General features: G+C 44.0%; 1 protein-coding gene across 20 annotated transcripts in view; it reads left to right on the top strand.

Annotated features, from left to right (window-relative positions):
• The window catches only part of Dst (dystonin), a 397,254-nt gene that overhangs the window by 299,615 nt on the left and 72,712 nt on the right, over positions 1–24,927 (top strand). For all 20 annotated transcript variants that reach the window (XM_075980528.1, XM_075980523.1, XM_075980520.1 and 17 more), the window contains 11 exons: positions 386–594; positions 1,191–1,508; positions 1,946–2,112; positions 3,138–3,294; positions 4,117–4,243; positions 6,637–6,699; positions 7,213–7,454; positions 8,831–8,960; positions 12,709–12,908; positions 14,327–14,822; positions 16,391–17,862. In XM_075980528.1, the coding sequence (XP_075836643.1) occupies positions 386–594; positions 1,191–1,508; positions 1,946–2,112; positions 3,138–3,294; positions 4,117–4,243; positions 6,637–6,699; positions 7,213–7,454; positions 8,831–8,960; positions 12,709–12,908; positions 14,327–14,822; positions 16,391–17,862 (3,581 nt within the window). The remainder of the gene's footprint in view (positions 1–385; positions 595–1,190; positions 1,509–1,945; positions 2,113–3,137; positions 3,295–4,116; positions 4,244–6,636; positions 6,700–7,212; positions 7,455–8,830; positions 8,961–12,708; positions 12,909–14,326; positions 14,823–16,390; positions 17,863–24,927) is intronic.

The following is a 24,927-nucleotide window of genomic DNA, read 5'->3' as shown; positions in this document are numbered from 1 at the left end:
ATGACAGAATATTCTCTCTGGAGAGTAGTTGTCTGGGACTGTCACTCACCACCCCCAAATAATAAGTCTTGACATACCAGTCAGAAGCAAGAGTGAGGGCTGTGGCCCACGGTTTAGACCATGCTTTCTCTGTAATACTTCATATGCTTATGCCTCCAAAACCTTTCCACATGCAAATGGTAGACATGTGAAATTACTCTTTAATATTTCATTTTTCACTCATTTGTGTCTTTATAAAAAGTTATACATTATTTGATTATTCATTGAAAATGTATCATTTAAGCTTTTTTACATGAAAACCTAATTGTTAACCACAGAATGCATTTGAGAAGGAATAAATTAAGCAGAGCTTGGTGCTTACTAGTCCCCTCTCTGTGTGGCGCAGATGACATTGTTGGGAGATATGATGATCTGTCCAAGTCTGTGAATGAACGGAATGAAAAGCTTCAGATAACACTGACCCGCTCACTGAGTGTGCAGGACGGCTTGGATGAGATGCTGGACTGGATGGGAAGTGTGGAGAGCTCACTGGTCAAGCAAGGTCAAGTGCCCTTAAACTCTGCGGCTCTTCAGGACCTCATCAGTAAAAACATTGTGAGTGACCTTTTCTGGGGGAAGGAATTCTACTTGCAGTTAAAAACAAATGATTTGTCTCCAGGAATAGATAGGCTTAAAGACAGAGATAAGAGAGGCCTCTGAATACAGCCACATAGCAAGCAGTGCTTGTTCAAATGAATGTGTAAATGATTTTTGTGATGTCGGTTAGGAAGAGATTTATGTACTTTTCATTATTCATTAAGGAGGATCTAAACCTACACTGTCTTATCTCATTTATCATTACTTCAGACAGCTGCTCATGGGGTTCATCAGATCAATCTTGCTGTTGCTAAGCCTTTTAAAAATTAAGAGCATGGCTAATCCCCAGACTGCATTCGATCTCAGGGTTTCTGGGTAGCAGCAGCCCCCTGCGTTCTTCAAACAGCCAGCCAGCTGTTCTCTACACTTCCTTAAAGAGCTTTGGGATTGGCTTCCTCAAGGGGAAAATCAAACGTGTCACTCATTCCCAACTGCTAGCCTTTTCAGTCACAGGTTGTTCGAGCTTCTGGTGCCGTGGAGAATCATGTTCAGACCTCCGCGGCATTATTTGTGGACATCACTAGAGTATACATACAATAATTGCTGTGTTTCAGATGTTGGAGCAGGACATTGCAGGCCGTCAGAGCAGCGTAAATGCCATGAATGAGAAAGTGAAGACCTTTATGGAGACCACAGACCCGTCCACTGCATCCTCGCTGCAGGCAAAAATGAAGGACCTGTCTACCCGGTTCTCCGCAGCCAGTCAGAAACATAAAGAAAAGCTTGCCAAGATGGTGGAACTAAAGGCCAAAGTAGAGCAGTTTGAAAAGCTTTCAGAAAAGCTCCAGGTGTTTCTAGACACACAGAGCCAGGCACTCACTGAGGTGGACATGCCAGGAAAAGATGTTCCGGAGCTGTCTCAGTATATGCAGGTGTGTAGTCGGCGGTAGCCACGATGCCAGGCATGTGGACTGGTTAAGACAAGGTCACACGTTTGTTGACAGTCTACCTACCCATCATCATTCTAACTGCTTCACGCTTGCTTCTCCTTGAAGCGTTTGTCCATTGCATAGAGATAACCATTTACCGCACGTGCCATAGCTGTTACAAATTTCACTGTGCATGCCAAAATCACAGAGAAACAAAAGGGCAGTGCATGTTCACGTGTCCCCTGTATCCTAGCTGTACATTCACAGTCTGTGGAGTACTGAGCACACCCCAGCCAGAGGTACTCTGCTCCTGTGCACACCTCTGGAGAAATGTGATTCTAAGGTCCAGCAGCATTTATACTGACAGATGTCAATCCTCTGGAGAAATGTGATTCTAACGTCCTGCAGCATTTATACTGATAGATGTCAATCCTTTTCAGGAATCCACTACGAAATTCTTAGAACACAAGAAAGATCTCGAAGCATTGCACAGCCTCCTGAAAGAGATATCCAGCCATGGCTTGCCAGGGGACAAAGCTCTGGTGTTTGAAAAAACAAATAATTTGTCAAAGAAATTCAAAGAACTGGAGGATACCATCCAAGAAAAGTAAGCACCTCATTCAAAATATATTTTATTCCATCTGGTAGTGCTCAGTAGCACTTTTATTTATGGGAGTATGTGACTGAGGTGATTTCCAAAATGTGGGGCCTGGACTCTTGCTGTATTCGTGCATTGAATATACTCAGGAGGGCCGGGCAGTGGTGGCGCACGCCTTTAATCCCAGCACTTGGGAGGCAGAGGCAGGCGGATCTCGGTAAGTTCAAGTCCAGCCTAGTCTACAAGAGCTAGTTCCAAGACAGGCTCCAAAGAATATACTCAGGAGGCCGGAGCAGGATTACAGAGAGTTTGAAGCCCTAATGTGGACTGAAGGGAGACCCCGTCTTAAGAAGCAAAACACAACAACAAAAACACAAGTTACTATTCGCTAAATTATTGAGGTGGGAAACAGAACATGGCTTGTGTAAAAGTGGGGGGCACTGCATAAGCATGACAGCGCTGGTGGGGTGTGACTGGAATGATCCGGCTCACTGGAGTCTATGGTTTCTTTGCCAAGTATTGCCTTTCTGTTTGCAGAGACAGAAATAATCTTGAAAAACAGTAGTTCTTGATTCGGGGACTCAGTTCAGAAGCTACACATAATTTCAGTGTGTTCTTAATCGCCCTTTTAATGTAACAGCTTACTTCCTTAATGGGTTAAGTCATCCACTAACGAATGTGACCTGTGTTCTCCTCAGGTCAGCAGAAGATATATGGTTTTTTTTCTGTATCTTTGCTGGCTGGCGTTAAGCATTATATAAGATGGATCAGTCAAAGCTGCTAGAGTTTATGTAGCATTATAGAGTATTGTTACGGATGGGTCATAGATTTTTTGACTGTTTCCTGTCTTTGTCTATAGCTTTGCTTAAGAAATCACAAGTGGTTACTCAGCTGATTTCATTGGCCGCATAAGCAAACGACAGCCTGAGTTGTTCTGTGCATGTCAAAAGTGCTTGTTAAAGCTGAGCCCGAGTTAGGGATAATGGGAGCATCCGATTCCGCAGCCTAACTTCTGGTTTGCCTTTGTTCGTTAGAAAAGATGCTATCAGCTCTTGCCAGGAGCAGCTGGGTGCTTTCCGAGTCCTTGCTCAGTCACTGAAGACCTGGATAAAAGAAACAGCAAAGCAGGTTCCCGTCGTGAAGCCTTCTATGGGAGCAGAGGACTTAGGAAAATCTCTGGAAGAAACTAAGGTGGCTCATTGGACCTGATCCTAACCTCTGCTTGCCTGTGGTAGCAATGAAGTGTGGGGTCCTTCAGTCTAAAGTCGTGCAAGCTGGTCTCATAAAAGCCCTATAGGATCTGTGGGAGCCAGTAATGGGATTAGCTGAACTTTTCGAGGAAGGACATAATCCCTTTGTTAATTTGATTTGTGAAGAAGATGTGTCCGTGAGTCATTAGCCTCCCTAATATTGAAGTTTCCTTCTTCATCAAATTTCAGCTTAGTTCCCATTCTTTTATTATGCCCTCCCACCACATAGTCAGAGAGAGACCCCTGTCTGCATGTGCTTGGTAACCAGTGGTGGAAGACAGGTTAGTCATTTGATTGAAATCCTTGCATAAATAATACATACGTACTTTGTTGTCTGACTGAAGTCATGAAAGTTATGAATTATCGTGTCAGGTTTTCTTGGAGTGAAGTCATGTATCTTTACAACTTCACAGAAACAGTGGTAGTGAAACGCAGCGTGAGTTGGAATTCTCTCTGTATGCCCCTGTTTATTTTTATTGTCCTGTTACATACCTAATGATGCGGCTGCACCTGGTATAGCCCTGCAGACTTACAGTTGACAGTTACTCTGGAACATTCCCGTAGCACCAGGGCACAGCCTGGCTTCCACTGTGGCTGGGGGCAGAACACAGAATGGGCCTTGCCCCGTTCTCCTCTGCTAACAGTGTTAACAGTCACCGGGCCCACAGTCATTGCTGCTTTGAAATCTGCCCAAGTTCAATGACAATGTACAGCTTTGAAGATACGCGGAAGACTGAAAGATAATGTGTTTTTGTGTTTAAAGAAATTACAAGAAAAGTGGCGTTTGAAAGCCCCAGAAATTCACACGGCAAACAACAGTGGGGTCTCACTATGTAACCTGATAAGTGCGTTGACCACCCCTGCCAAGGCCATAGCAGCAGTCAAGTCAGGTATGCGCTTTGTTTCTGTGGCCAGTCTGTAAGAATGAGAGCTCTCGTGTCAATTTTGTGTATTTCTAATTAATTAAATAAAAAGTCACCTCAGAAAGTAAAAGACATAAGACAAATGATTCTTAAAAGCACATTGAAATCTGTCATGGAGAGATGGGGATGGCTCAGTGCATAATCTGTTTGTGTGGAAGCATGAGGATGGGAGTTCGAATCGGTAGTACTCACATGAATGTTTTACACCTGCGTGAGCATGGTGGCCTACCTGTAATCACAGCATTCAGAAGGCACAGACAGGTGATCCTCAGAGCAGACTGACCAGCTAGACTCACTGAATCCTTGACTTCTGGAGTTGGCGAGTGACCCCCACCTCAGAAAATAAAGTGGGAAGTGATCGTGGAAGATACTCAACGTCTGTGGTGGGCCTCCACATGTAGGAGCACACACAGCATACACGCCTGTACATGTGCACCCACAGACGTAGGAACGTGTATACACACACACACACACACACACACACATCTGTCATGGAAAAATATCTGTACTAATTTTAAATTAGTTTTAAAATCCCTCCCATGTTTGCTATTTATTAACTACTGCATGTAAACTATAACCACATTGGCAAGTAATGATAAGAAGGTGATACTGAGGAAGGGGACTGGTCAGCTTCCAGTCCGCTTGCTTTTTACTGTAATAATATGGAGCTGTTGAAGTTCTCTGTGTGTTATTTCTGGTCTCATTATACTAGGTAGTAAAGGAATGAATTTGGTTTCCTAGAAAAGAAATGAGCAAGGGAGTAGGTTCTTCTCTGAAGAGGTAACCTCTCTCTCTCTCTTTCTCTCTCTCTCTCTCTCTCTCTCTCTCTCTCTCTCTCTCACTCTCTCTCTCTCTCTCTCTCTCTCTCACTCTCTCTCTCTCTCTCTCTCGCTCTCTCTCTCTCTCTCTCTCTCTCTCTCTCTCTCTCTCTCTCTCTCTCTCTCCTCTCGCTCTCTTTTTGTCTGCTTGTCTGTGTATTGTTCCCAGAGCAGTTGACTCTGCAGCCTGTGGGCCAGTCCGCGCACGTCTCAGCCTGAGTCCCGGCTGATTCCACTTTTCTCAGTCAAATGCATACAATTGTTAATTCCCAAACTAGTTTAATATGAATATAGTGTTTAGATAAGGCATACTTTATTGGGGTATGGTTTTGTTTGTTAGTTTTTGTTTTCTTTCGAGTTGAATAGACAGAAGGCTGATCCCATATCTCTATTGTGTGTCTCTGAGTGCCCTCTGGTTTATCTAGTCTGACCAGGCCTCCAGCTGTCCCTATTGTGAGTGACACCCATGTTCCAGCTGCACTTTTCTCAACCAGTCATTTATTCCACTCTATTAATCCCTTTTAAAGGGATGCCCATATTATATATGCGGCAGTGATCTCTCCTTTTGCCCCTAATCAGATTTCCTGAGATGCCAAGTTGATTTTTCTTAAGAAAAGGAATCCTGTTGTCTTTAATTTATCTTAGTTCCTCCTGCCTCCTTATTTGTAATTAAATCTATTCTCTGCTGTGTTTTCTTTGTTTGGCCTTTCAGAATTAGGCTCTGGGATGCTTTCCCTTCCATGTAAAATGCCTTGCGTGTGACGTGTGTGTGTGTATGTGTGTGTGTGTGTGTGTGTGTGTGTGTGTGTGTGTGTGTGTGTGTAACAATGCAAGATTCAGATATTGAAATGTTTCTGTTGGTTGTGCTTGTTTGGCCATATCTCTGCCTTGATAGACAGCCAGCAGATGCTAGCATGAGAAAGTTGGATTTTATTAAGAGTGTGGTATGGAAACATGCCAATACCAGATGGTTATGATCATAAAAGACAAATAGCTATTACGACTCACTAAGGAGTTTCTGTTTGATAGGCAACAAGTTAACTATCTGTGGTCCCATACTGCTCTTACAGGTTAGGCACCAGCTTTACTTATTAGTTCTTCGGGGCACACAGCTAATAATTAGTAGAGTTGGCATTTAAATCAGGAGTCCTACCCCAGGCCCAGGCACTACCACCCCTGTATTCTCTCTTCTTCAGCATATGTGGACATAGCAAAGGCTTTTGTTTCATCTTATTTTCATTAGGTAAAGCAGACTTTCTCTTCTCGGTTACTTTGCTTTATTTAATATGTGTATGCTGGGGACCTCCTAAACTTCAGTAGCTTTATCATTAAGATGACTTTAGCACAAGACAACTTAGCTACCATATTTAAGAATTAACTTTTGATTAATTTATTAACAGTAGAAAGTAAGGCACAGCCTCACTGCTCTAAGAGTAAACAATGGAGTTCCTAAATGGCCGCTCGATGACGGTCTGCTTTATGCCCTGTATCATTGGTGAGTAGAAATACTACGACAATCTAAAGTTGTTTTTGTTTTTGCAGGTGGAGTGATACTAAATGGTGAAGGAACAGACACAAACACTCAGGATTTCTTGGCAAATAAAGGTGAATAGAAACCTTATCTGGTTCATAATGGAGCTTGCTGTTTCTGAGAAAATCCTTTGAGAGAGCCGTAGTTATGTTGAAATCTTAAACTTGAATTAGAATGGTCACAGTCTCCATGGATATATTGATAGAATATTCTGTAAACCCTGTCCAGCTGTGATGAACGAAACTTTAATGTTTTGCTTTAGTACTTGGTTTTATTTTCTTGTTGATTTAAGATACATTTCTGCTTGGGGTAGCATTTGATCTGATTTATTGTTTAGTACTCAAGAAATAGAATTTAAGCTTAGAGCTCTGTCACACTACCTCTGACATTTTACTCTTAAGCAGTGTTCCTGAGTCATTTTTCACTAACCAGCAGTATGACCTGATCTTTTGATCCTAAAATGTCTATGGTTTATTGTAGCTTAATAGAGACAAAGTAGAAGGAAGTACTGTATAATATAGTTAATTCTATGACTTTTCTCCAAAAGCCCTCAACATGCAATGGTATATTTTTCTTCCCACTCATAGGGTTAACATCTATTAAAAAGGACATGACAGACATAAGCCACAGTTATGAAGACCTTGGCCTCTTACTCAAGGATAAGATAACTGAACTGAACACTAAGCTCTCCAAGTTGCAAAAGGCTCAGGAAGAATCGAGTGCGATGATGCAGTGGTTGCAGAAAATGAACAAAACTGCAAGCAAATGGCACCAGACGCCAACGCCCACAGACGCTGAATCTGTGAAGACGCAAGTCGAGCAGAATAAGGTAGACTGGACGTAGGGTAAAAAGGGCCAGTGAAAGAGATCTCTGGCCCAGAGAGCAGAGCCAAAGAAACACACACTGCCCCTCAGCAAGTCAGGAATTGGAACCAACCAATCCCAGGGCACGAAAATCAACCAATTGAAATCCTACCAGTCTCCACCCTGAAAACCTCCACCTTGTAAAAATCCAGCCCTAACAAGTCCTGTGAAATTCTAAAAGAATCCTAAGAAAGCCAAAAATACGTACAACTCCTAAAAGAGGATTACCTACAACTCTGAAGGGAAACGTAGCCCAAGCCAAGTGCTAGAGGTGGGGGACCATTTCCCCAGCGAAGTTACAGTCCTTGCTCCAGGAAAGATTTCCCTAAAGCAAATGTAATAGCTCTGCTCCAGCAGGGGAGGGTCCCCAGCCAGGTTGTCACAGCTCTGCTCTGGTGTGCTCCAGAGAAATGTTACGCTCTGTTCGACTTCCCTGGAGTGTGACACTTGCGGGTATTCCTTGGCTTCCGGCTACCAGGATACCTTTCCCTTCAGAGCAGTAACGCTTACACTGGTGCACAGAAGGAAGACATCAGAGAGAATGGACGGAAATTCAGAAGCAGCCAAGGTGGTCCTGTGCTCTGTTCTGTTTTCTACTTAGATCCATCAATAAATAACTTGAGAGTTTTAAAGTCTGCCTTTCTGTAGATTGGGGCAGTTGGTAGTCATTTTTTCCTGCCCTCTGACATTGTAAAAAGAGCCAAACTGTTGGGTATATGTGACTTGGCCATCATTACGTTCACTTAAATCTGGGATATTAACTAGTTAACTTTTGGGAAAGACTTAGGTAAGGGTTAAATATATTGAGGGCCTGTTTTTGTCTACTATAAAATGGGGTCGCTAATACCATCCTCGTTAGTGGACAGTATTTCTGTAGCTGTCAAAATTGGGAAGGTAATTTTCCATGGTGGCACTATGACGGCAAAAATGTATGCAAAGTAGAAACCTGCATTTGACTTCTGTTTTTGTGTGTTTGTCCCCAAGTTGAGTCCAAAGTTCCGGAGGTCTTTCCCAAGGCCTGACAGCCACAGTCTCGCTGAGAGCAGCTGCATGTCCTCGTAGTAGTTTGAAAGCAGAAAATTCTCTTCAGTATCAGTCTGTCGTTCCTTCAAATTAGAGGGTTCCTGTGTGTGTGGGATCTCTGTGTCTCACAGTTGAAGGTGGGCAAAGCAATAGTGAGAATTAGCGGTCCCATAATCCAGGTCCTCACCCACTCCAGCATTTAACGTAGGGGTTTTCCTCTCTGGGTCGTACCAGAGGGTAGGAAATGCAGCATAATTGTACTTTTTGTCTGTTGATGGCAAACTTCCGTGTCGTTAATTGCTTTTTTTTTCTTGTTAGTCCTTTGAGGCTGAACTGAAGCAGAACGTAAACAAAGTGCAAGAGCTGAAAGACAAACTGACTGAGCTACTGAAAGAGAACCCAGAGGCTCCCGAGGCCCCCGCCTGGAGACAGACGCTGACGGAGATGGGTAAGTGTAGCCTTGCGTGTACCGCTCACAGGTATCAGAATGCTTCTCAGAAAACACCAATAGTCTCGGTTGCCTTGGGATTATCTTTAAATGTTTCAAAATCTGTTATTTGAGTAATTAAAATCATGACATTCAAGTCCATTGTTCTGAGAATTGGCATTCAGCTATTTTTATGGAAAAGGTATATTGGCTGATGATAAAATGCTGTGCACTGAGTAACGTCTTCATTGGTGTTTATTTGCTTTTTATTAGCTTTGTGCTCATGGGTGTTATGCCTTAGTATGTTTTCTTCCATTCACTCACCTGGAAAAGGCAGGCTCCCCTCTCCTCGGTGAGGAGGCTTCTAAGACTCCTCCAGCCCTGTCTCCTTAGCTCTCCTTCCTCTCAAGCCAGTGCCTTCCCCTTCCCTCCCATCCTGCCTTTATACAAACTGCTCGTAGGAGTAGAATTTCCTTCAAAGGCCTTTCCAGTTTGTGTGAGCTGCGGAGACTAAGAAATCAGATTTTCCCACTTCACTCTGTTGTTTAGAGGTTTCTGTAAGTTAAGGTCTGTCTGTCTAGTAGCCCTACTGTGTGCTGTGTGTAGTGTACGCCATGGATCGTTCTTGGGATGACTTGACTTTCAGTCATTCTGTTAGGTTTATTTCCTACCTTCCTTTCAGTGTTAGGCATCATGGGCTCAGAAACAAAGTGTTGTAAGTTAATGTTCGGCGTTAGAGAGGATCCGACTCTCGAGACTCTTGCTGCGTCATGGTCCCCCAAGTCAGTGGCTCTCCTGGGATGTCAACATTACTTGAGCAGAGTGTTGTCACACATTAGAAGAGAGGAGAGAGTGAGGAGTGTACGTTTCCCAAAATGCCTCCCAATGGTTTGGCTACTTCTGCATCCTGTCTGCTTTTGTTAGCAGTCTTTCTAGTCAGATTATATTGGATTAGAACTTGCCATACAGAAGGATGCCGTTAAATAAAAATCACCTACTGTGTTCTATTAAAATTTTCCTTTAGTATATTGTGCCAAGTGACCAATAATAAAAAAAAATCTCTTGGGACCAGTGGAAAGGGCTCAGTCAATAAAGTACTTACACACACAAGCACAGGGATGGTTCGGTCCCCAGAACCCGTCTGAAAGCACTAGACACAATAATACAAGACTGTAATCCCTGTGCCGAGGACGCAGAAACACATAGCTCTGTGGGACTACCTGGGCAGCCTTGTCTGCTAGGCAAGGGTCAGGCCAGTGAGAGACCCTGTCTCATAGAAAAAAACAAAGGCACATGGCTCCAGGGTTAGCAGTGGTGGTTCTCCTTCAGCTTCCACAAACGTATGCGCATGTGTACCTACACAAACACATTTTAAAAAACAATAAGATGGGTTTAAGGCGAGCCTTGGTGCTCTGACAGCAAATCTGCACCTCAAGAGGTTGTGCTCTGTGGAAACCAGGAGAGCAAGAAGGCTTCCCGGCTGAGGGGATTGTCCTGTGGGACGGAAATGACGGACAGAAATAGGAGATGACCCTGGGAGGTGGCCCGGTATGGCTTACGTGAACATGTGCACTTTGGGGAGAACATTAAGATTGTGAGGGCCAGATCAGAGGAATCCTCTCAATATAGACGCAAGATGAGTGTTCCAGGGTCGGGCTGTGATGGGCCCTGTGTTTCAGGCAGATGTCTTCAGATTTTATCATCTAAATGATGAGAAGTTATTGGTCAAAGGATTTGAGGAGGGAAGTGATATGTTAAAAAATGGTTGTTTTCGAGGGAAATTATTTTAGAATTAAATGGCTTACCACTGAGAAATAGCTGGATATGAGTTACAAGACTATTAAGCTTTGTCTGTAGTTTCAGAGTGTGCGCTTTGTATCCACGTCCACCTCTGCACCGCCTGGGAACTAGGGAGAAATTGAACTCGCAGAACCTTCACTCCAGAGCCCCTGTGTGTTAACAATACCAGCAGGTGGTTCTGTATTAGCCGAGTTCGGGAAGTGGTGTAGGAAAAGGATGATGTAGACCGCAGGAGAGCATGGCCCTGAGCATATCCCCCACGTGCTTGGGGCTCTGATGGCATGGCAGAGCCATCAGAAGGCCGTCGAAAGTCATTGTGGAGCCTGAGTAGTTTAGAGTACAGACTGCACTTGCGGAGGACCTGAGTTCAGGTCTTAGCGCCCACTTCAGGCAGATCCAACCACCGTAACTCCAGCTCCAGGGGATCCAGCACTTCTGGCCTCTGAAGGCATCTACACTTACAAAATCACCCCCGCCACACGCATGCACAGACAGACAAACAGACAGGTAATTAAAATAAGATGCCTTTGAAAATCACTACGAACTGCTGCACCTCGATGAAAAGGAAGAGAGGGTGGCCTTTGAAATAAATATGAAAACAGGGGCAAAGGTCAGTTTTTAGAGGGACATCACTAAACGGTTCCCGTGATGGCTGTGAATGCAGTATGGCACAAAACCATGCCGAGGGTTTGTCTGTGTGGTGTTCCTTTGCCACTGCATTGTCCAGCTCTCCAGTGTGAACTTCTTAGAAGTCGCTGTCACGCCGCGGTCATGAGGTAGACTGCCCTTTCACTGCCCTTTCACGGGACTCTGAGATCTCGTGCTTACCTTTGCAGCACTTGGCTGGAGTCTAGTAGAGAGCTTGAGGGCAAATATTCAAATCTGGAAGCCATTTACCTAGAAATAGTTGAGAAACTTCAAAAAAAAGTGGTGTGACTCAGCAATAGAGAACTTGCCTAGTATTCACACAGCCCTAGGTTCAGTACCCAGTAACACCCACCCTCCCTCCTTCCCTCCTCTCTCTCTCTCTCCCTCCCTCCCTCCCTCCCTCCCTCCCTCCCTCCCTCCCTCCCTCCCTCTCTCTCTCTCTGTCTCTCAACTGTATAGGACTTTTAGAAGGAATAAGAGATCATAGGAACCTGATTGTTTTGGACAATGTTAATTTTTTTGCTTTCTAAAATAGGTTCGGGTTTGTTTTACTTATACTGGGGTTAATACACAATTACTAAATCCATGACGTTATAACAACAAAGAATGAAACAGCAGGCGTGGTTGGTGTGTAGGGAAGGAAGCTGAGACCTGTTATCATTTAGAATGAGCAGCATTAGGAAACAGAGCCTCAGGATCATGGAGGCCACGATCAGGCCTTGAGGGAGGGAGAGCATTAGGGGGAATAACACATGCCACAACATGACAAGACCACGAGATGAGGACCATTATAGCAATTCCTAGAACTGCCATGGACAGCATGACAGAGAAGCAAGCCTTCAGAGAAAAAGCCCCCAGAGAAAGGAGGTGTTTTGATGTCTATGGTTTGGGACTCCATGGCTTGCTCCCCTACATCTCCTCCAGCCCATCCCTATTGAGGTCTGTGTGCTCTGGGCAGGGGCTGTCAGCCCTTAGTCTCAAGGCACAAACTACAGGTGGTTATGGCTGATTTCTCCAGACTTCATCTCCTCGTGGCCGCTTCTTAGAATGGCAGGCTTGTGTTCTAATAGGTAGCACCTGTGAAGTTTCACATACTTCTTTTAAGTTCCAACTAACAGGAAAGAGAGTTATCAGGCGTGAACGAGGATAGATGGTCACTTACTGGTGGTGTACTAGCCTAATCTTAAGGCCCCGAGTCTAGATCCTAACAGCGAAGGGGGCAGAAAAGCAATGCTATCATTTTGAATCACATGACTACAGTTTTCCAGGGGGGATATTAAATGTACAAAACCCAATACCAGTCTCATCCTTTTTCTTCCAGATACTAAGTGGCAAGAGCTCAACCAGATAACAGTTGATAGGCAACAGAAGCTGGAAGAATCCTCCAATAATCTAACCCAGTTCCAGACCACAGAGGCCCAGCTAAAGCAGTGGCTTTTGGAGAAAGAACTGATGGTCAGTGTTCTTGGACCCTTATCCATTGACCCGAATATGTTGAACACACAGAGGCAGCAGGTGCAGGTGAGTGCTATCTGAGAACCAGCTGGACGCAGCCCCTTGACTTAGCAAGACAAATGTGCTCAGTGTAAATACATTAGTGTGGCCAGTGTGTATCTTCCTGCTGTGGGTCGTGTTATCCAAAGCAAGACCTTTAGAGAACTACAGCTGGGAGGTAGCCACGGTATTTTCCCTGAGCCAGCATGGGGGGCAGATCCTCCGCCCACTGTTTGGTCGTACTGTCGCTGTTGCAGGCCCGCTAACCCTCAGGAGACCCTGAAGGGTGAGCGTGATTGCCTAAGTCATGGTGATGCCGGTGTTCCCTTCTTGCTGTTCACAAATTCTCTGTTCAGGCTTCATTCATTTCTATGGAAACTTGTAAAACCCATGCCGTAAGGTCCTGATCAGAAGACAGAGCAGAGTGGGGACAAGGACAAAGACTGAGGGGACAGAGCGAACCTCAGAACCTGTAGTCAACCTCAGATTCTTAGTCATTCACAGATAAGCCCAAAAGGGAGAGAAAACCTGACACTTAAGTCAGACGGAAGAGCACAGGTTCCAGTTGGTTTCTGCAGGTATGAGCAGTGTCCTCAGAGCAGGGAGGAGGACAGGTTCCAGTTGGTTTCTGCAGGTATGAGCAGCGTCCTCAGAGCAGGGAGGAGGACAGGTTCCAGTTGGTTTCTGCAGGTATGAGCAGTGTCCTCAGAGCAGGGAGGAGGAGCTCCTTTCAGCCAAAGGTGTCACCAAGTCCCGGGTGTTCTCGTTCATTCTGTTCATAAGACAAACAGAACAAAGACAGAAAGATAAACGGGAACTATCTTGAGAAATACTTGCTTGTCATCTTAACGATCTGAAAAGGATAGATAAATAAATATAAAAATAGATAAAATATAGAATAGAAGATTAGCTACACCACAAGGAAGGCATTTGGGGGTCATTTCTAATGACAGTGACGATGAGCCTCTACATTCTGAGCAATAAGATTTTATCTTTAAAGCTCTTATAATAAAGATTGTAAATGTTTTTAAGTCCACTGTTTTGGGTTTTTTTTTATAAGCCAAGCACACTTGAGCATACTAAGCAGTTAAGAGATACCCTTGCGTTTTCTTCGGTGTAGAATACTAGGAAATATTGGTGAAGAAGCCAGGAGTAGCATCTCGTGTGTTTCTGGAATGTGTGACTGAGCGTTTGTTCATCTGCTCACGCTACAGTTGATATCATTTTTCTCACCCTCATTGCACACAGGGTGTTGTTACCTGGGAAGCACCATGACGCCTTAGTTTCAGATAATTGCACTGTCCTCAAAAATTAGGCAAACATTAAAACAAAATTCAAAAGCAAACTAGAGAGGTTTGGACCGTTTCTATCCATTTGGATGCTTAAATTTATGTTTCTTATAGTTAATTATACAACCCTTTGTTTATTTTCTACACTTATTCTAGATTCTGCTTCAAGAATTCGACACTCGGAAACATCAATACGAACAGCTCACAGCAGCTGGCCGGGGCATCCTGAGCAGACCCGGGGAAGACCCTTCTTTACATAGGATGGTGAACGAACAGCTGGCAGCTGTGACCCAGAAGTGGGACAACCTGACGGGACAACTGAAGGACAGGTGTGACTGGATTGACCAGGCCATTGTCAAAAGCACGCAGTATCAGGGCCTCCTGAGAAGCCTTTCAGGTACCCTGAGTGAGCTGGATGACCGGCTCAGCAGCAGCCTCACGGCGGGCACACTGCCTGACGCTGTGAACCAGCAGCTGGAAGAGGCCCAGAAGCTGAAGCAGGAAATCGAACAGCAAAGCCCACACATCAGGGCAGCCCAGGCACTCTGCGAGGACCTGTCGGCGCTGGTCAAAGAGAGCTACTTGAAAGCAGAACTGAGTAGGCAACTGGAAGGCGTTGTAAAATCGTTCAAGGATATCGAACAAAAGACAGGTTGGTCTCCCTTTGCATATACCTACTTCCTGGTAAGAAATTGTGAGCCTGTGCTGCTGTTGCAAGCGCTTGGTGATAATTCGTGACTAGGAAAGGACCCTGCTCCTCCGGGCACAGGTGGACAGAAAGAGTTCTGAGGAAGTTCTGCACAGATCAGAGATGTTCTGCACACATTCCAGACCTGATGCTTTAATTATGGGTAGTCCAAGTTGGCCTTCTAAATACATAGACTCCTTTGCTGTGTTACATTGTCTCATTTCAGCAGAAAAGCAGATGAACAGTTGTTTGAAAGGCTTTGTGTCTTTTTCCTGTCTGTTATTACTTTGTGTGAGTCTGTCACAGAAGGCTTTTCTAGAGAAATGTGTGGGTTTCTCTGTTTTCCTCACGCACCTGCAGCAACAGTTCTGTGACAAACTAGGTGCAACGGCGTGTATGAAGGGTCCTGCCAAAGAAGGACATGCTTCACTGTCTGTTCTGTTCCACGATCTTCTAGGCCTTGCCTCTAGCCGGATCTGATCTGTTTTTTAATTGGTTCAGTGTTCATGTTGATTAGAGCAGCCATTTCAGGCTTCTCTTACACAGAGACAGCATAGGACAGTATCCAGGATCTGCGTGTGCAGGGGTCCTGAGCTTCATCTCAGAACTGGAATCACCTGGCAAATAATTTAAGCCCCGAGAATATGGAAAAGTCAGAGAAATGGGGGAGGGATGTATTTGATATGAAAAGGGTTATTGACAGCACACAAGACCTGCACAGGTTCAAACCAGACAAAATTCCAGCGCCGAGGAGGGGAAGTGGACACACAGCCCTCAACTAAGAAACTGATGTATTTTCTACTGTGGCGTGTCACTGGGTAAATCAACCACATTCCAGGGCAGGACCCATGCTCAGATGTAGTTGGTCTACAAAAAACAGATTCCATGGATTTATGTGCATGTGTGTGAGTATGTCTCTGTGTATGTCTGTCTGTGCATGTGTGTCACATGTGCATGTGTGTAGGGGTTTTTTTTTTTTTGGTCTTACTGAATTTCTTTTTTTGTGTTTTGCTTGTTTTGATTATTTTTACTATTATTATTTTAGAGAGAGTAAGAAGAACTTGAAGTTGTGTGGGCATGTGGGGAGGATCTGGAAGGAGTTAGGGAAAGGGGAAATAGGATCCAAATATATTTATGGGGAAAGGGGTGTTTTAAGTAAAATTTTAAAAAAGAAGTGAGTGATTAAGACAATCCAGAACTGTGCCGTTGTCAGCTTGTCATGCTGGCATGGAGAAGGCATTCTGGGAACAAGCCCAGTATGTCATGCCCACACCTTATACCTTCATTTTTACCTATTCCCGCGGCTTTTGGTTTTGCCTGATTGCTGCTTTCTTTCCCCCAGCTGCTGCCTGTTTTATTTGTCTCTCCTTTTCCCCTCTATCAATAGCTCAAGTTCATTTCCAATTCCTCGAGTCAATGCTCCAAGTTTGCTCTAGGATAACTATTAGCCATCACTTGGAGGCTTCTGTTGGCTTTTTAGAGATAGTGCTAAGATCTTCATGTAAAACAACACATTTGTGCTTTCTCTTTAGAGCATCATGTTCAGCACCTTCAGTCAGCCTGTGCAAGCTCTCACCAATTTCAACAAATGTCTAAGGATTTTCAGGCTTGGCTGGATACCAAGAAGGAGGAACAAAGAAACTCTCCCCCAATATCAGCCAAATTCGATACCTTGGAATTATTGCTTAAAGAGCAGAAAGACTTCAGCAAAACTTTCACTGAGCAGTCTAACATTTACGAGAAAACCATTGCAGAAGGTGAAAGCCTGTTATTAAAAACACAGGGGGCGGAGAAGGCAGCCTTACAGTTACAGCTCAACACAATGAAAACCGAGTGGGACCGATTCAGAAAGCAGGTGAGCGAAAGGGAAGAGAAACTGAAAGACGCGCTGGAGAAAGCCCTCAAGTACAGAGAGCAGGTGGAAACTCTGCAGCCGTGGGTAGACAGATGTCAGCAGAGTCTGGACAGAGTGAAGTTCTGCTTGGATCCCACTGAGACAGAGAATTCCATTGCCGAGCTAAAGTCCCTGCAGAAGGAAATGGACCACCACTTTGGAATGGTGGAATTACTGAACAATGCGGCCAATAGCCTACTCAGTGTCTGTGAGGTGGATAAAGAGGTGGTTACGGATGAAAATAAGGCATTGATCCAGAAGGTAGACAGGGTCACCGAACAGCTTCAGAGTAAGAAAGTCTCCCTAGAGAACATGGCGCAGAAGTTTAAAGACTTCCAGGAAGTCTCCAAAGAAGCCGAAAGGCAGCTCCTCGGGGCGAAAGAAGAGCTGGATGTCTATCACTCCCTAGGCCCCCAGGCATACAGCAACAAGCACCTGACCATGCTACAGGCTCAGCAGAAGTCACTCCAGACCCTCAAGCATCAAGTAGACTTGGCAAAAAGGCTCGGCCAGGACCTGGTGATGGAAGCCACAGAACCAAAGGGAACCTCCGATGTTTTGTCGCAAGCAGAAACATTAGCTGAAGAGCATAAAAACCTGAGCCAGCAAGTTGATGAAAAGTGTTCTTTCCTCGAAACCAAGCTGCAGGGTATTGGACACTTCCAGAATACCATCCGAGAGATGTTCTCTCAGTTCACAGAGTTTGATGATGAGCTGGATAGCATGGCTCCAGTGGGCAGAGATGCAGAAACGCTACAAAAGCAGAAGGCATCTATCCAGGCCTTTCTGAAGAAGCTGGAGGCCCTCATAGCAAGCAACGACAACACAAACAAAACCTGCAAGATGATGCTAGCCACAGAAGAAACCTCTCCCGACCTTGTTGGAATCAAAAGGGACTTAGAAGCCTTGAGCAAACAGTGCAACAAGTTGCTAGACCGAGCGAAAGCCAGGGAAGAGCAGGTGGAAGGTGCGACTGAGCGGCTGGACGAGTTCTACCGCAAACTGCAAGAGTTCTCGACTCTGCTCCAGAAGGCTGAGGACCACGAAGAATCGCAAGGGCCCGTGGGGACAGAAACGGAGACGATTAACCAGCAGCTTGACGTGTTTAAGGTAGGGAAGTCTATGTATTTTTTTCCAAATGTTTTTATTATTAAATGAAGATTCTAATTAGTATGGAAAGGCATTTTCTGGGGCTCGTTGTTGTTGTTTTAACCTTCTTGAATGACTGGCATATGGCATATGTCTGAATGAGTACATATGGTTATAATAGTCAGATATTGCAGGGCAGTTCAAAGGCCTAGATGAGTCAAAGAAAACTTGAGGATGTTCCAGGCAGGCTTCACTCTGACCTCAGTGGAGTCATTTCTGATGCTGTTTGTAGTTGACGTCTGTAGTGACCAGAGCTGTGCTTTGAACTGAACTTCATATGTTTGTGTCCCAGCATTTTCCTCAGTGATAAATTATAGTTTACAGTGGTAGTCTTTTTCCATTCTTTCTCTTTTTAAATGAGTCTTCTCATCCATCTTAATTTCCTCTCTAAACTTTTCTTGTAGAAGTTTATGTCTTTTTAAAGGCAGTGTGCTTTTTCATGTTGTAATCCCAGTTTTATAACAGATCTTCAGCTTACGTCTGATGCAGTTCAAAGAAAATTGTTTTTGACAGGACCAAGTCGTGTCTGCCACTTGATAGCCTCAAAGATGCTTAATAGATGGAGCACTATATTAAAAAAAAACTGGTTGTTTCAGTCTTTTTGGATTCGGGGCCACTTATGATGGTGAAAGCCGAAGCAAATAATTGCATGCACAAAGAGAGGTTCATTCCTGGAAGCGAGGATGTCAGGTGTCCTCAACAAACTATCAAGTGTTTGCTCTGTATGTGCCACAGACCTTCTGAAGTTGTCATGGGTCCTGCTCTGTTTCTGAGACGTGTTTTACTTTCTAGCAAAGACTAGTAGAGGGATTTTGCATCATTAACACATAGAGAATAAAGGAAGAGCAAACAAAACCAAGATAGTTAAAACTACAGGCTGGGCACCCAATGTAGAGCATACGAGAGACCTCTTGTTCGGTGCTCAGGTTCAGATGCATCCCATGGGGAAAAAAATAGAAATTAAATGGACTTCCAATTTTTTTTGTTGTTACATCTGATATGCTATTTCCTTTTCCTGTCTTTAGTATGGAGCTTAAGTGAGGGAACTGGGAGGGTAACTTCGGATATCTATAACCACTGTTATTGTTGGTGCAAGCTTCTGTTCTGCCAGCAGCTCCCAAATAAACACACTGAGGCCTATATTAATTATAAATGGTTGGCCAATAGCTCAGGCTTATTTAAATTAACCCAAGTTTCTTATCTATTCTTTGTCACAAGGCTTGATACCTTTTCTCAGTATGGCATGCCCATCTTGTTTCTCTCTGCATCTACTGGCGACTCTCTGACCTCGCCCTTCTTCCTCCCAGCATTCTCAGTTTGACTCCCCTGCCTAACCTTATTCTGTTCAGCCATTGGCCAGTCAGCCTCTTTATTAATCCAATCACAGTGGCATATATTCACACAGTATAAGGTAATAATGCACAGTTTATTACATGCCTTGGGCACACAATCCGTTCAGGGCTTAAAATCCCATGATTCTAGGGACTAAAGAGAAGCAAACATAGATGTCATTTGTTTGTGTGTACCCTAAAAAAAATAATGACAGCAAGTAGCAGGCCTGTACCTTGGGTTCGGTCAGATGCTTTTAGTATCAGCCATGCAAAGGAGACGCTGTTCATCCCTAGTTAGTATCCAGGCCTGTGCACAGGGTCATACAGGTGATAACATCACACAGCCTGGATGTTTTGAGGAAAATCGTACAATACCTTATGTGCTGCGTTCTTCGCGTTTCAGACCTGATGTTTCCTCTGGAAAGTTTTGCTATCAGTCATATCATGGACTTGAGTAACAAGCGGCTGTTGCCCTTCACTCTGGCCCAACACTTCAGGAACACCCACTTAAGAACAGCCAGGAGCTCGGTGCACCCAGGGCTGCAGAAGCTGTGTGGTGCGCACATGAGGGCTGTGGTCACGAGCGTCCCAGAGAGTGTGCTGCTGGTGAGGCGGGACCAGACAGCCCTTGACTTTAGTGTTTTCTCTTTCCCTGTTGAAGTGGCACAAGAGCTTGCTGATAATGCAGATCTTAATCCAGTTTCTGTTGGGTCTTAGTGTTTTGTGGAATTATTTTTCAGTATATTTCTTGAAATTTAAAAAACAAATCAAGTGGAGTAATTTGCATTGCATGAAAAGCCAGTCATAATTTCTAAGAATGAAACCAAAAAGTACCAAAGGACTGGGCCTATTTTCGTTATGAGCTTTCAGATATAATCCCGTTTGACATTAATCCACCAAATAGCTTTCCCTCACCCTAATGTCATGGATAAAATCCTGTGGTGGCTTTTCTCGCTACACAGTGAACTGCTTGAGAGCAGGACTGAAACTTAGCGGTCACTAATTTCCACATGACTCCCCAGTACAGAGCCCAACATTCACCCCATGTGATGTAGACTTAAGTACAGATTTCCCTGCCCCCTTCCTCCAGATTAGAACTGAAGAAACTGCTATTTATTTTTACTTTGTTTCTTTAAAAAGACAAAATTTATGTAGGGTAAAAAAAAAAAATCAATTCAGCTACACTGACTAACAACTTGTTATCCTAAATCAAACCTTCTGATTCACTATCAATCAAAAGAAGATTCCAAAAATATTTGACAAAAGACTGATTCGTTAGTGCCAGTTCTTCAACTATATATTTGATTTCTTGGGCCTTAGGTTTTCCTAGTCTTAGATTAAAGTTTAAAGAATGGGGTCCTTTTTCTGCTGTTGCTTTTCCTTCTGTGTATCGTTTTCCTTCTATGATTCTCTACTTTTGCAATTCAGTTGTGCTTCAGAGTGTCCTCATTCTATGGACTGCACACCAGAGTCCATGTCCGTGTCTCCTGGAGGAGGGAAGAAGGCTGCTTTAGTGCCCCGAGGCCCTGCTTGCAGAGCCCTAACTCAGGTTTATTTTCAAATGAAAGATATGTTAAGTCATATAGATGCTCACCCCCTTTTCTGTTTTTGCAATTTATTTGCTTATATGTTTGAGACAAGGTCTCCCTGTGTCTACCTGGCTGTCCTGGAATTCACCACGTAGACCAGGTGGCCTTGAACTCACAGAGGTGGAGGTCCACCTGCCTCTGCCTCCTGGGTGCTGGGATTAAAGGCACACACTACCCCTGCCCGGTATTCACACTTTTCTTTATCAAACAGTTATGCAAGTGGTTTTATGTCATTAGCAGTCCGCCAGATCCTTCCATCATCATAGTCGGTATCACTGCACTGAACTGTTGATTTTACACTGAGCTCAGTGAAGATCAAAGAAACTACAGTATTAATAGATAGTGTCCCATCTTAGCTAAGTCTGCACCCTTGCCTCTCTATACCATGGCAGAATGATACCAAACAAAAAACACTTAGACCCTGCTTCCTGTTCATTCTGGCTACTCTTGCTGCCTCCTTTGTGATTCATTTTTTCCACACAAGTGTCTCTGGTACAAGTCAATATTAACGGGCAATTCTGTTTTCAAAATGGAAATAACATTTCATAGATCGGAGAATTTCTAATTCAAGTTGAAATCAGAGACATAGACCAGAACACATAATTACACTATAATAACTTTAGTCTGGTCCAGGTGTAGGCATTATCTAAGCCAGGCAGTATTTGAATATTGAATAAATAAAATGCAAAATATCATGGCACTAGAGACACCAGGAAGTTTGCACACAAGTTCCTTAAAATAATGGTTAAGGATCCCTAAATACCTACTGTGATGTCGCCATATTTTTAAAAGTAAAATTAGAATTTCCAGATAGAGTTTTAATAGTAATATTTAAAGATGAATAATTTATCCATCTGTGTTGAGTACAAGGGGAATTAGATAACTCTGGTTTAGGAGAGGTTCTGGGTGTGGGGCATGTCTTAGTGGACTGATTTCTGTCATAGACTGCTGGCCAGCAGGCTGTGCGCCTCCCTTCAGTGTTTATAAAGGTGAAATATTTTCACCATGGAAACTACCTAAAGTTTATAGCCTTATAGGAAGGTGACATCCTTTACCCCATCAGAGTACCCTTTAGGAGTAATACTGCATCTGGTGGGCGAGGCAGAAGCCCCTAGTCCCCTAGTAGAGATCATACCTCCACACCTAAGCTAAGGAAGTGTTGTGAGTCCTCCATTCTGATCCACCCTAAGTGGCTGCCCTCTCTCCTCCATCCCATAAGAAACATCACACACTACAAATCTGGAAGGACTGTCAGTGGGAGCTGGAGGTTCGGCAAGATGGCTGCACTGGTAAAGACCTTTGCCACCAAGGTCCGATGTCCTGAAAGAGAAGAACCAATGCCCACAAGATGACCTCTGACCTCTATGTGCATGCTATATCTCATTCTTATTCTCTCTCTCTCTCTCTCTCTCTCTCTCTCTCTCTCTCTCACACACACACACACACACACACACATACACACACACACACACCCATCTGTAATCATTTTAAGGGCAAGATTATATTGTTTCTTTTATCCCCATTTTGATACGAAAGTGTTTTCAGATTTTGCTTGGCTCTGTCCTCTGAAGGAAGTTGAATGGGGTTATTAATGTGTGCTCTTGCTTGGCAGCCTTTAAAAGCATGAGCTTTTAGACATTTTTGGCTATTTAATTAATAAGACCACTGCCTTCTGTGCAGAATCTTTTTAGCCACCTGGAAGCCTCACTCCCAGAGGTGGGACAGATGTGCGCTGCTAGCACTGCAGTTGTTATGGAGGGATCACGAGTGCTTGTTGGAGAGACTGAGGCACTGGGCAATCAGTGCTTCTAAGCATGCTCCTTCTGTGCTGCTCCCTGTTAACCGTGAATTACTTCCAGCTCAGATAAACGGCCACTGTGCCCACGCACTGTCCGCAGTCACTTGTGTGGTGGCTTTGGTCTAGAGACTGTGGGGCACTCCCAGCTTGTCTGCTTTAGAAAGAGCACCAAGAACCCTTGCTCTCCGTGCCTGTCTCATACCCGCAGCACAAAACCCCTCTTTCTCATTTGGTTTCTTACCCAGATTTCAGCAATGGTTGGACTGGGCCAAGTGAGAATTTTGTCAGCTTTTATAGATAATATAGTTTGTGTTTACGTATTTTCCACTTAATGGTGTAGTAAACATAATGTCCCGAATCTCTCAGATCTAAAATTTCCATGTTTCAAGTTTATAGAATTAGCCTTTAATGACTTCCATAAAGTAATTTGTGGCACTTGGTAATAAGATTACTTGCAAGAACTCTCCTTTAAAAGGATTTCGCTTGAGAAGTAGGAAGCGACGTTCTGTTCGCACTGTTAGGCATGTCTGAGTAGACAGCAGGGGTTCAGCTGGTTCATCTCTAGACTGAGCGAGGGTAAGCTGCAGCTTGAAGACAGCACTGCGATTGTGTGTGTGAGCTGTCGGTGTCAACTGCTCAGAAAAGCCCCCTCCGTTAAGTGTGAGCGCTCTAACGATCCATGATTAGTGTGTAGCATAGCATACCGTGTCCAGATTCCACCAGCAGTGGGGACTGTCACTCTTGAAGTAGCTACATGGGGCAGACATAAGGTGAAAGATGAGTCGGTTTTTGACCTTTATGTTAATCTAGCTGTAGCTTTCTGTGCGATCTCACGCAATGCATACGTGTGAATTTACTGCTAGACGTCTTGATATAGTACAAATAATACAGTAATTAACTTGAACCAGAATACAATAAGCTGCAATCACTGAGATGATAAGAATTCACGGCTACACATAATCAGCCAGCGCACATTTTCCCGAGGTGCTTCCTGCTTCCAAACTGTGCTGGCTCCATTTTATTGTCTTTATTTCCCATTACGCTATGAGATGGGGAAGGACAGTGATGATGTGATGTCATTTCCCCAGTGCTTGCCTAGTGCTTGAATTTGGTGATGAATTATCCATGAAGTTTTTACAATGCACTGCCTATCTCAAACGTCAGTTTCTAGGTGTCACTCGGTCTTTCGCAAGGGCTGGAATAATATTGTGTTAATGACTCAGTCTAAGGTGGGCTGAGTTAAGGCCATTCTTTATGAAAAGTTGCTAAGGACCTAACAGTGTCCCAGTTCCATGGAAATTATCACTACTTCTTTGTATGCGTCTAAGGTGGTGGGAATTTGAGAACACGACCCTTGATTTCTGTGCCTTCCCAGCCTCGGGCTTCAACATGGTGGTTGTGTCAGTCCAGGGCTTCAACATGGTGGTTGTGGACACATTTTTTTCTCTGTGCTTGGACGTCACAGACTCGCGGACTCGTTGAAACATTTCAGTCTGTGCCATGAAAATGGACCTCCGTGTTGGGGTGTTGGTGGGTATTTTATACCTGCTTTTTCTGTATGAATATCGGCATAAATGTACTTTCCAACGTAATGATGACCACGTACTGAGTGCATCTAGTAACTGTTGAGTGTGGAAATATTTTAATTTAACTTAGATCTTTATAAAATAATTTGGAGAACTTAAGGTATAGAACATTTTTATAAAACTACCAGAGAAATACCACAACTGCTTTCTTCATTCGGAAGTCAGCACCATTTTGTCTTCCTGCCTTTGTTGCTAGGAATTTTTCTGGCAGTGTGCTTTATTTCATACAAGAATGGATCAGGTTGATTAAATAATTCTTGTCATTTCTGCCAAAAAGGCCAAGATTTGGCTTGCTGGACAGTATTTTTTGTAAGAACATTTGCTGAACTGATAAAAATCTGTAGATGTGATTTTTATTAAATAACCTGTGTTCATCGTTTGCCTGGGCCTTGCGTTAATCTCAAGAGGTCTGTGTGGATATTAGTAACTACAGATATTCTTGTCAGCAGTGCTGGGGCGAGGTGCCCGCAGGGGCCCTTACTGTGGAGAACAGTCAGTTTTGAACTTGGTCTTTAGAGAGGAATGATAAAAGACTCGACTTCAAAGTGGTACTGTTGGTCAAGTAACTGATTCGTCACCGTGGAGAGTGGTTTCAGCTGAAGGGCAGGGACCTGGCCACCTCCCCATTCCCCCTCCCAACACAGACACACACACACACACACACACACACACACACTTTCATTTAGCAGTCCCGTCTGAGCCAGCGGTGGGAATGAGTGTCC

The sequence above is a fragment of the Microtus pennsylvanicus genome, chromosome 7, assembly GCF_037038515.1.
Source record: "Microtus pennsylvanicus isolate mMicPen1 chromosome 7, mMicPen1.hap1, whole genome shotgun sequence".
NCBI classification, from domain to species: Eukaryota; Metazoa; Chordata; class Mammalia; order Rodentia; family Cricetidae; genus Microtus; species Microtus pennsylvanicus.
Note: the sequence above shows the minus strand (reverse complement) of the source record. Positions and strands in the feature narration are given on the sequence as shown.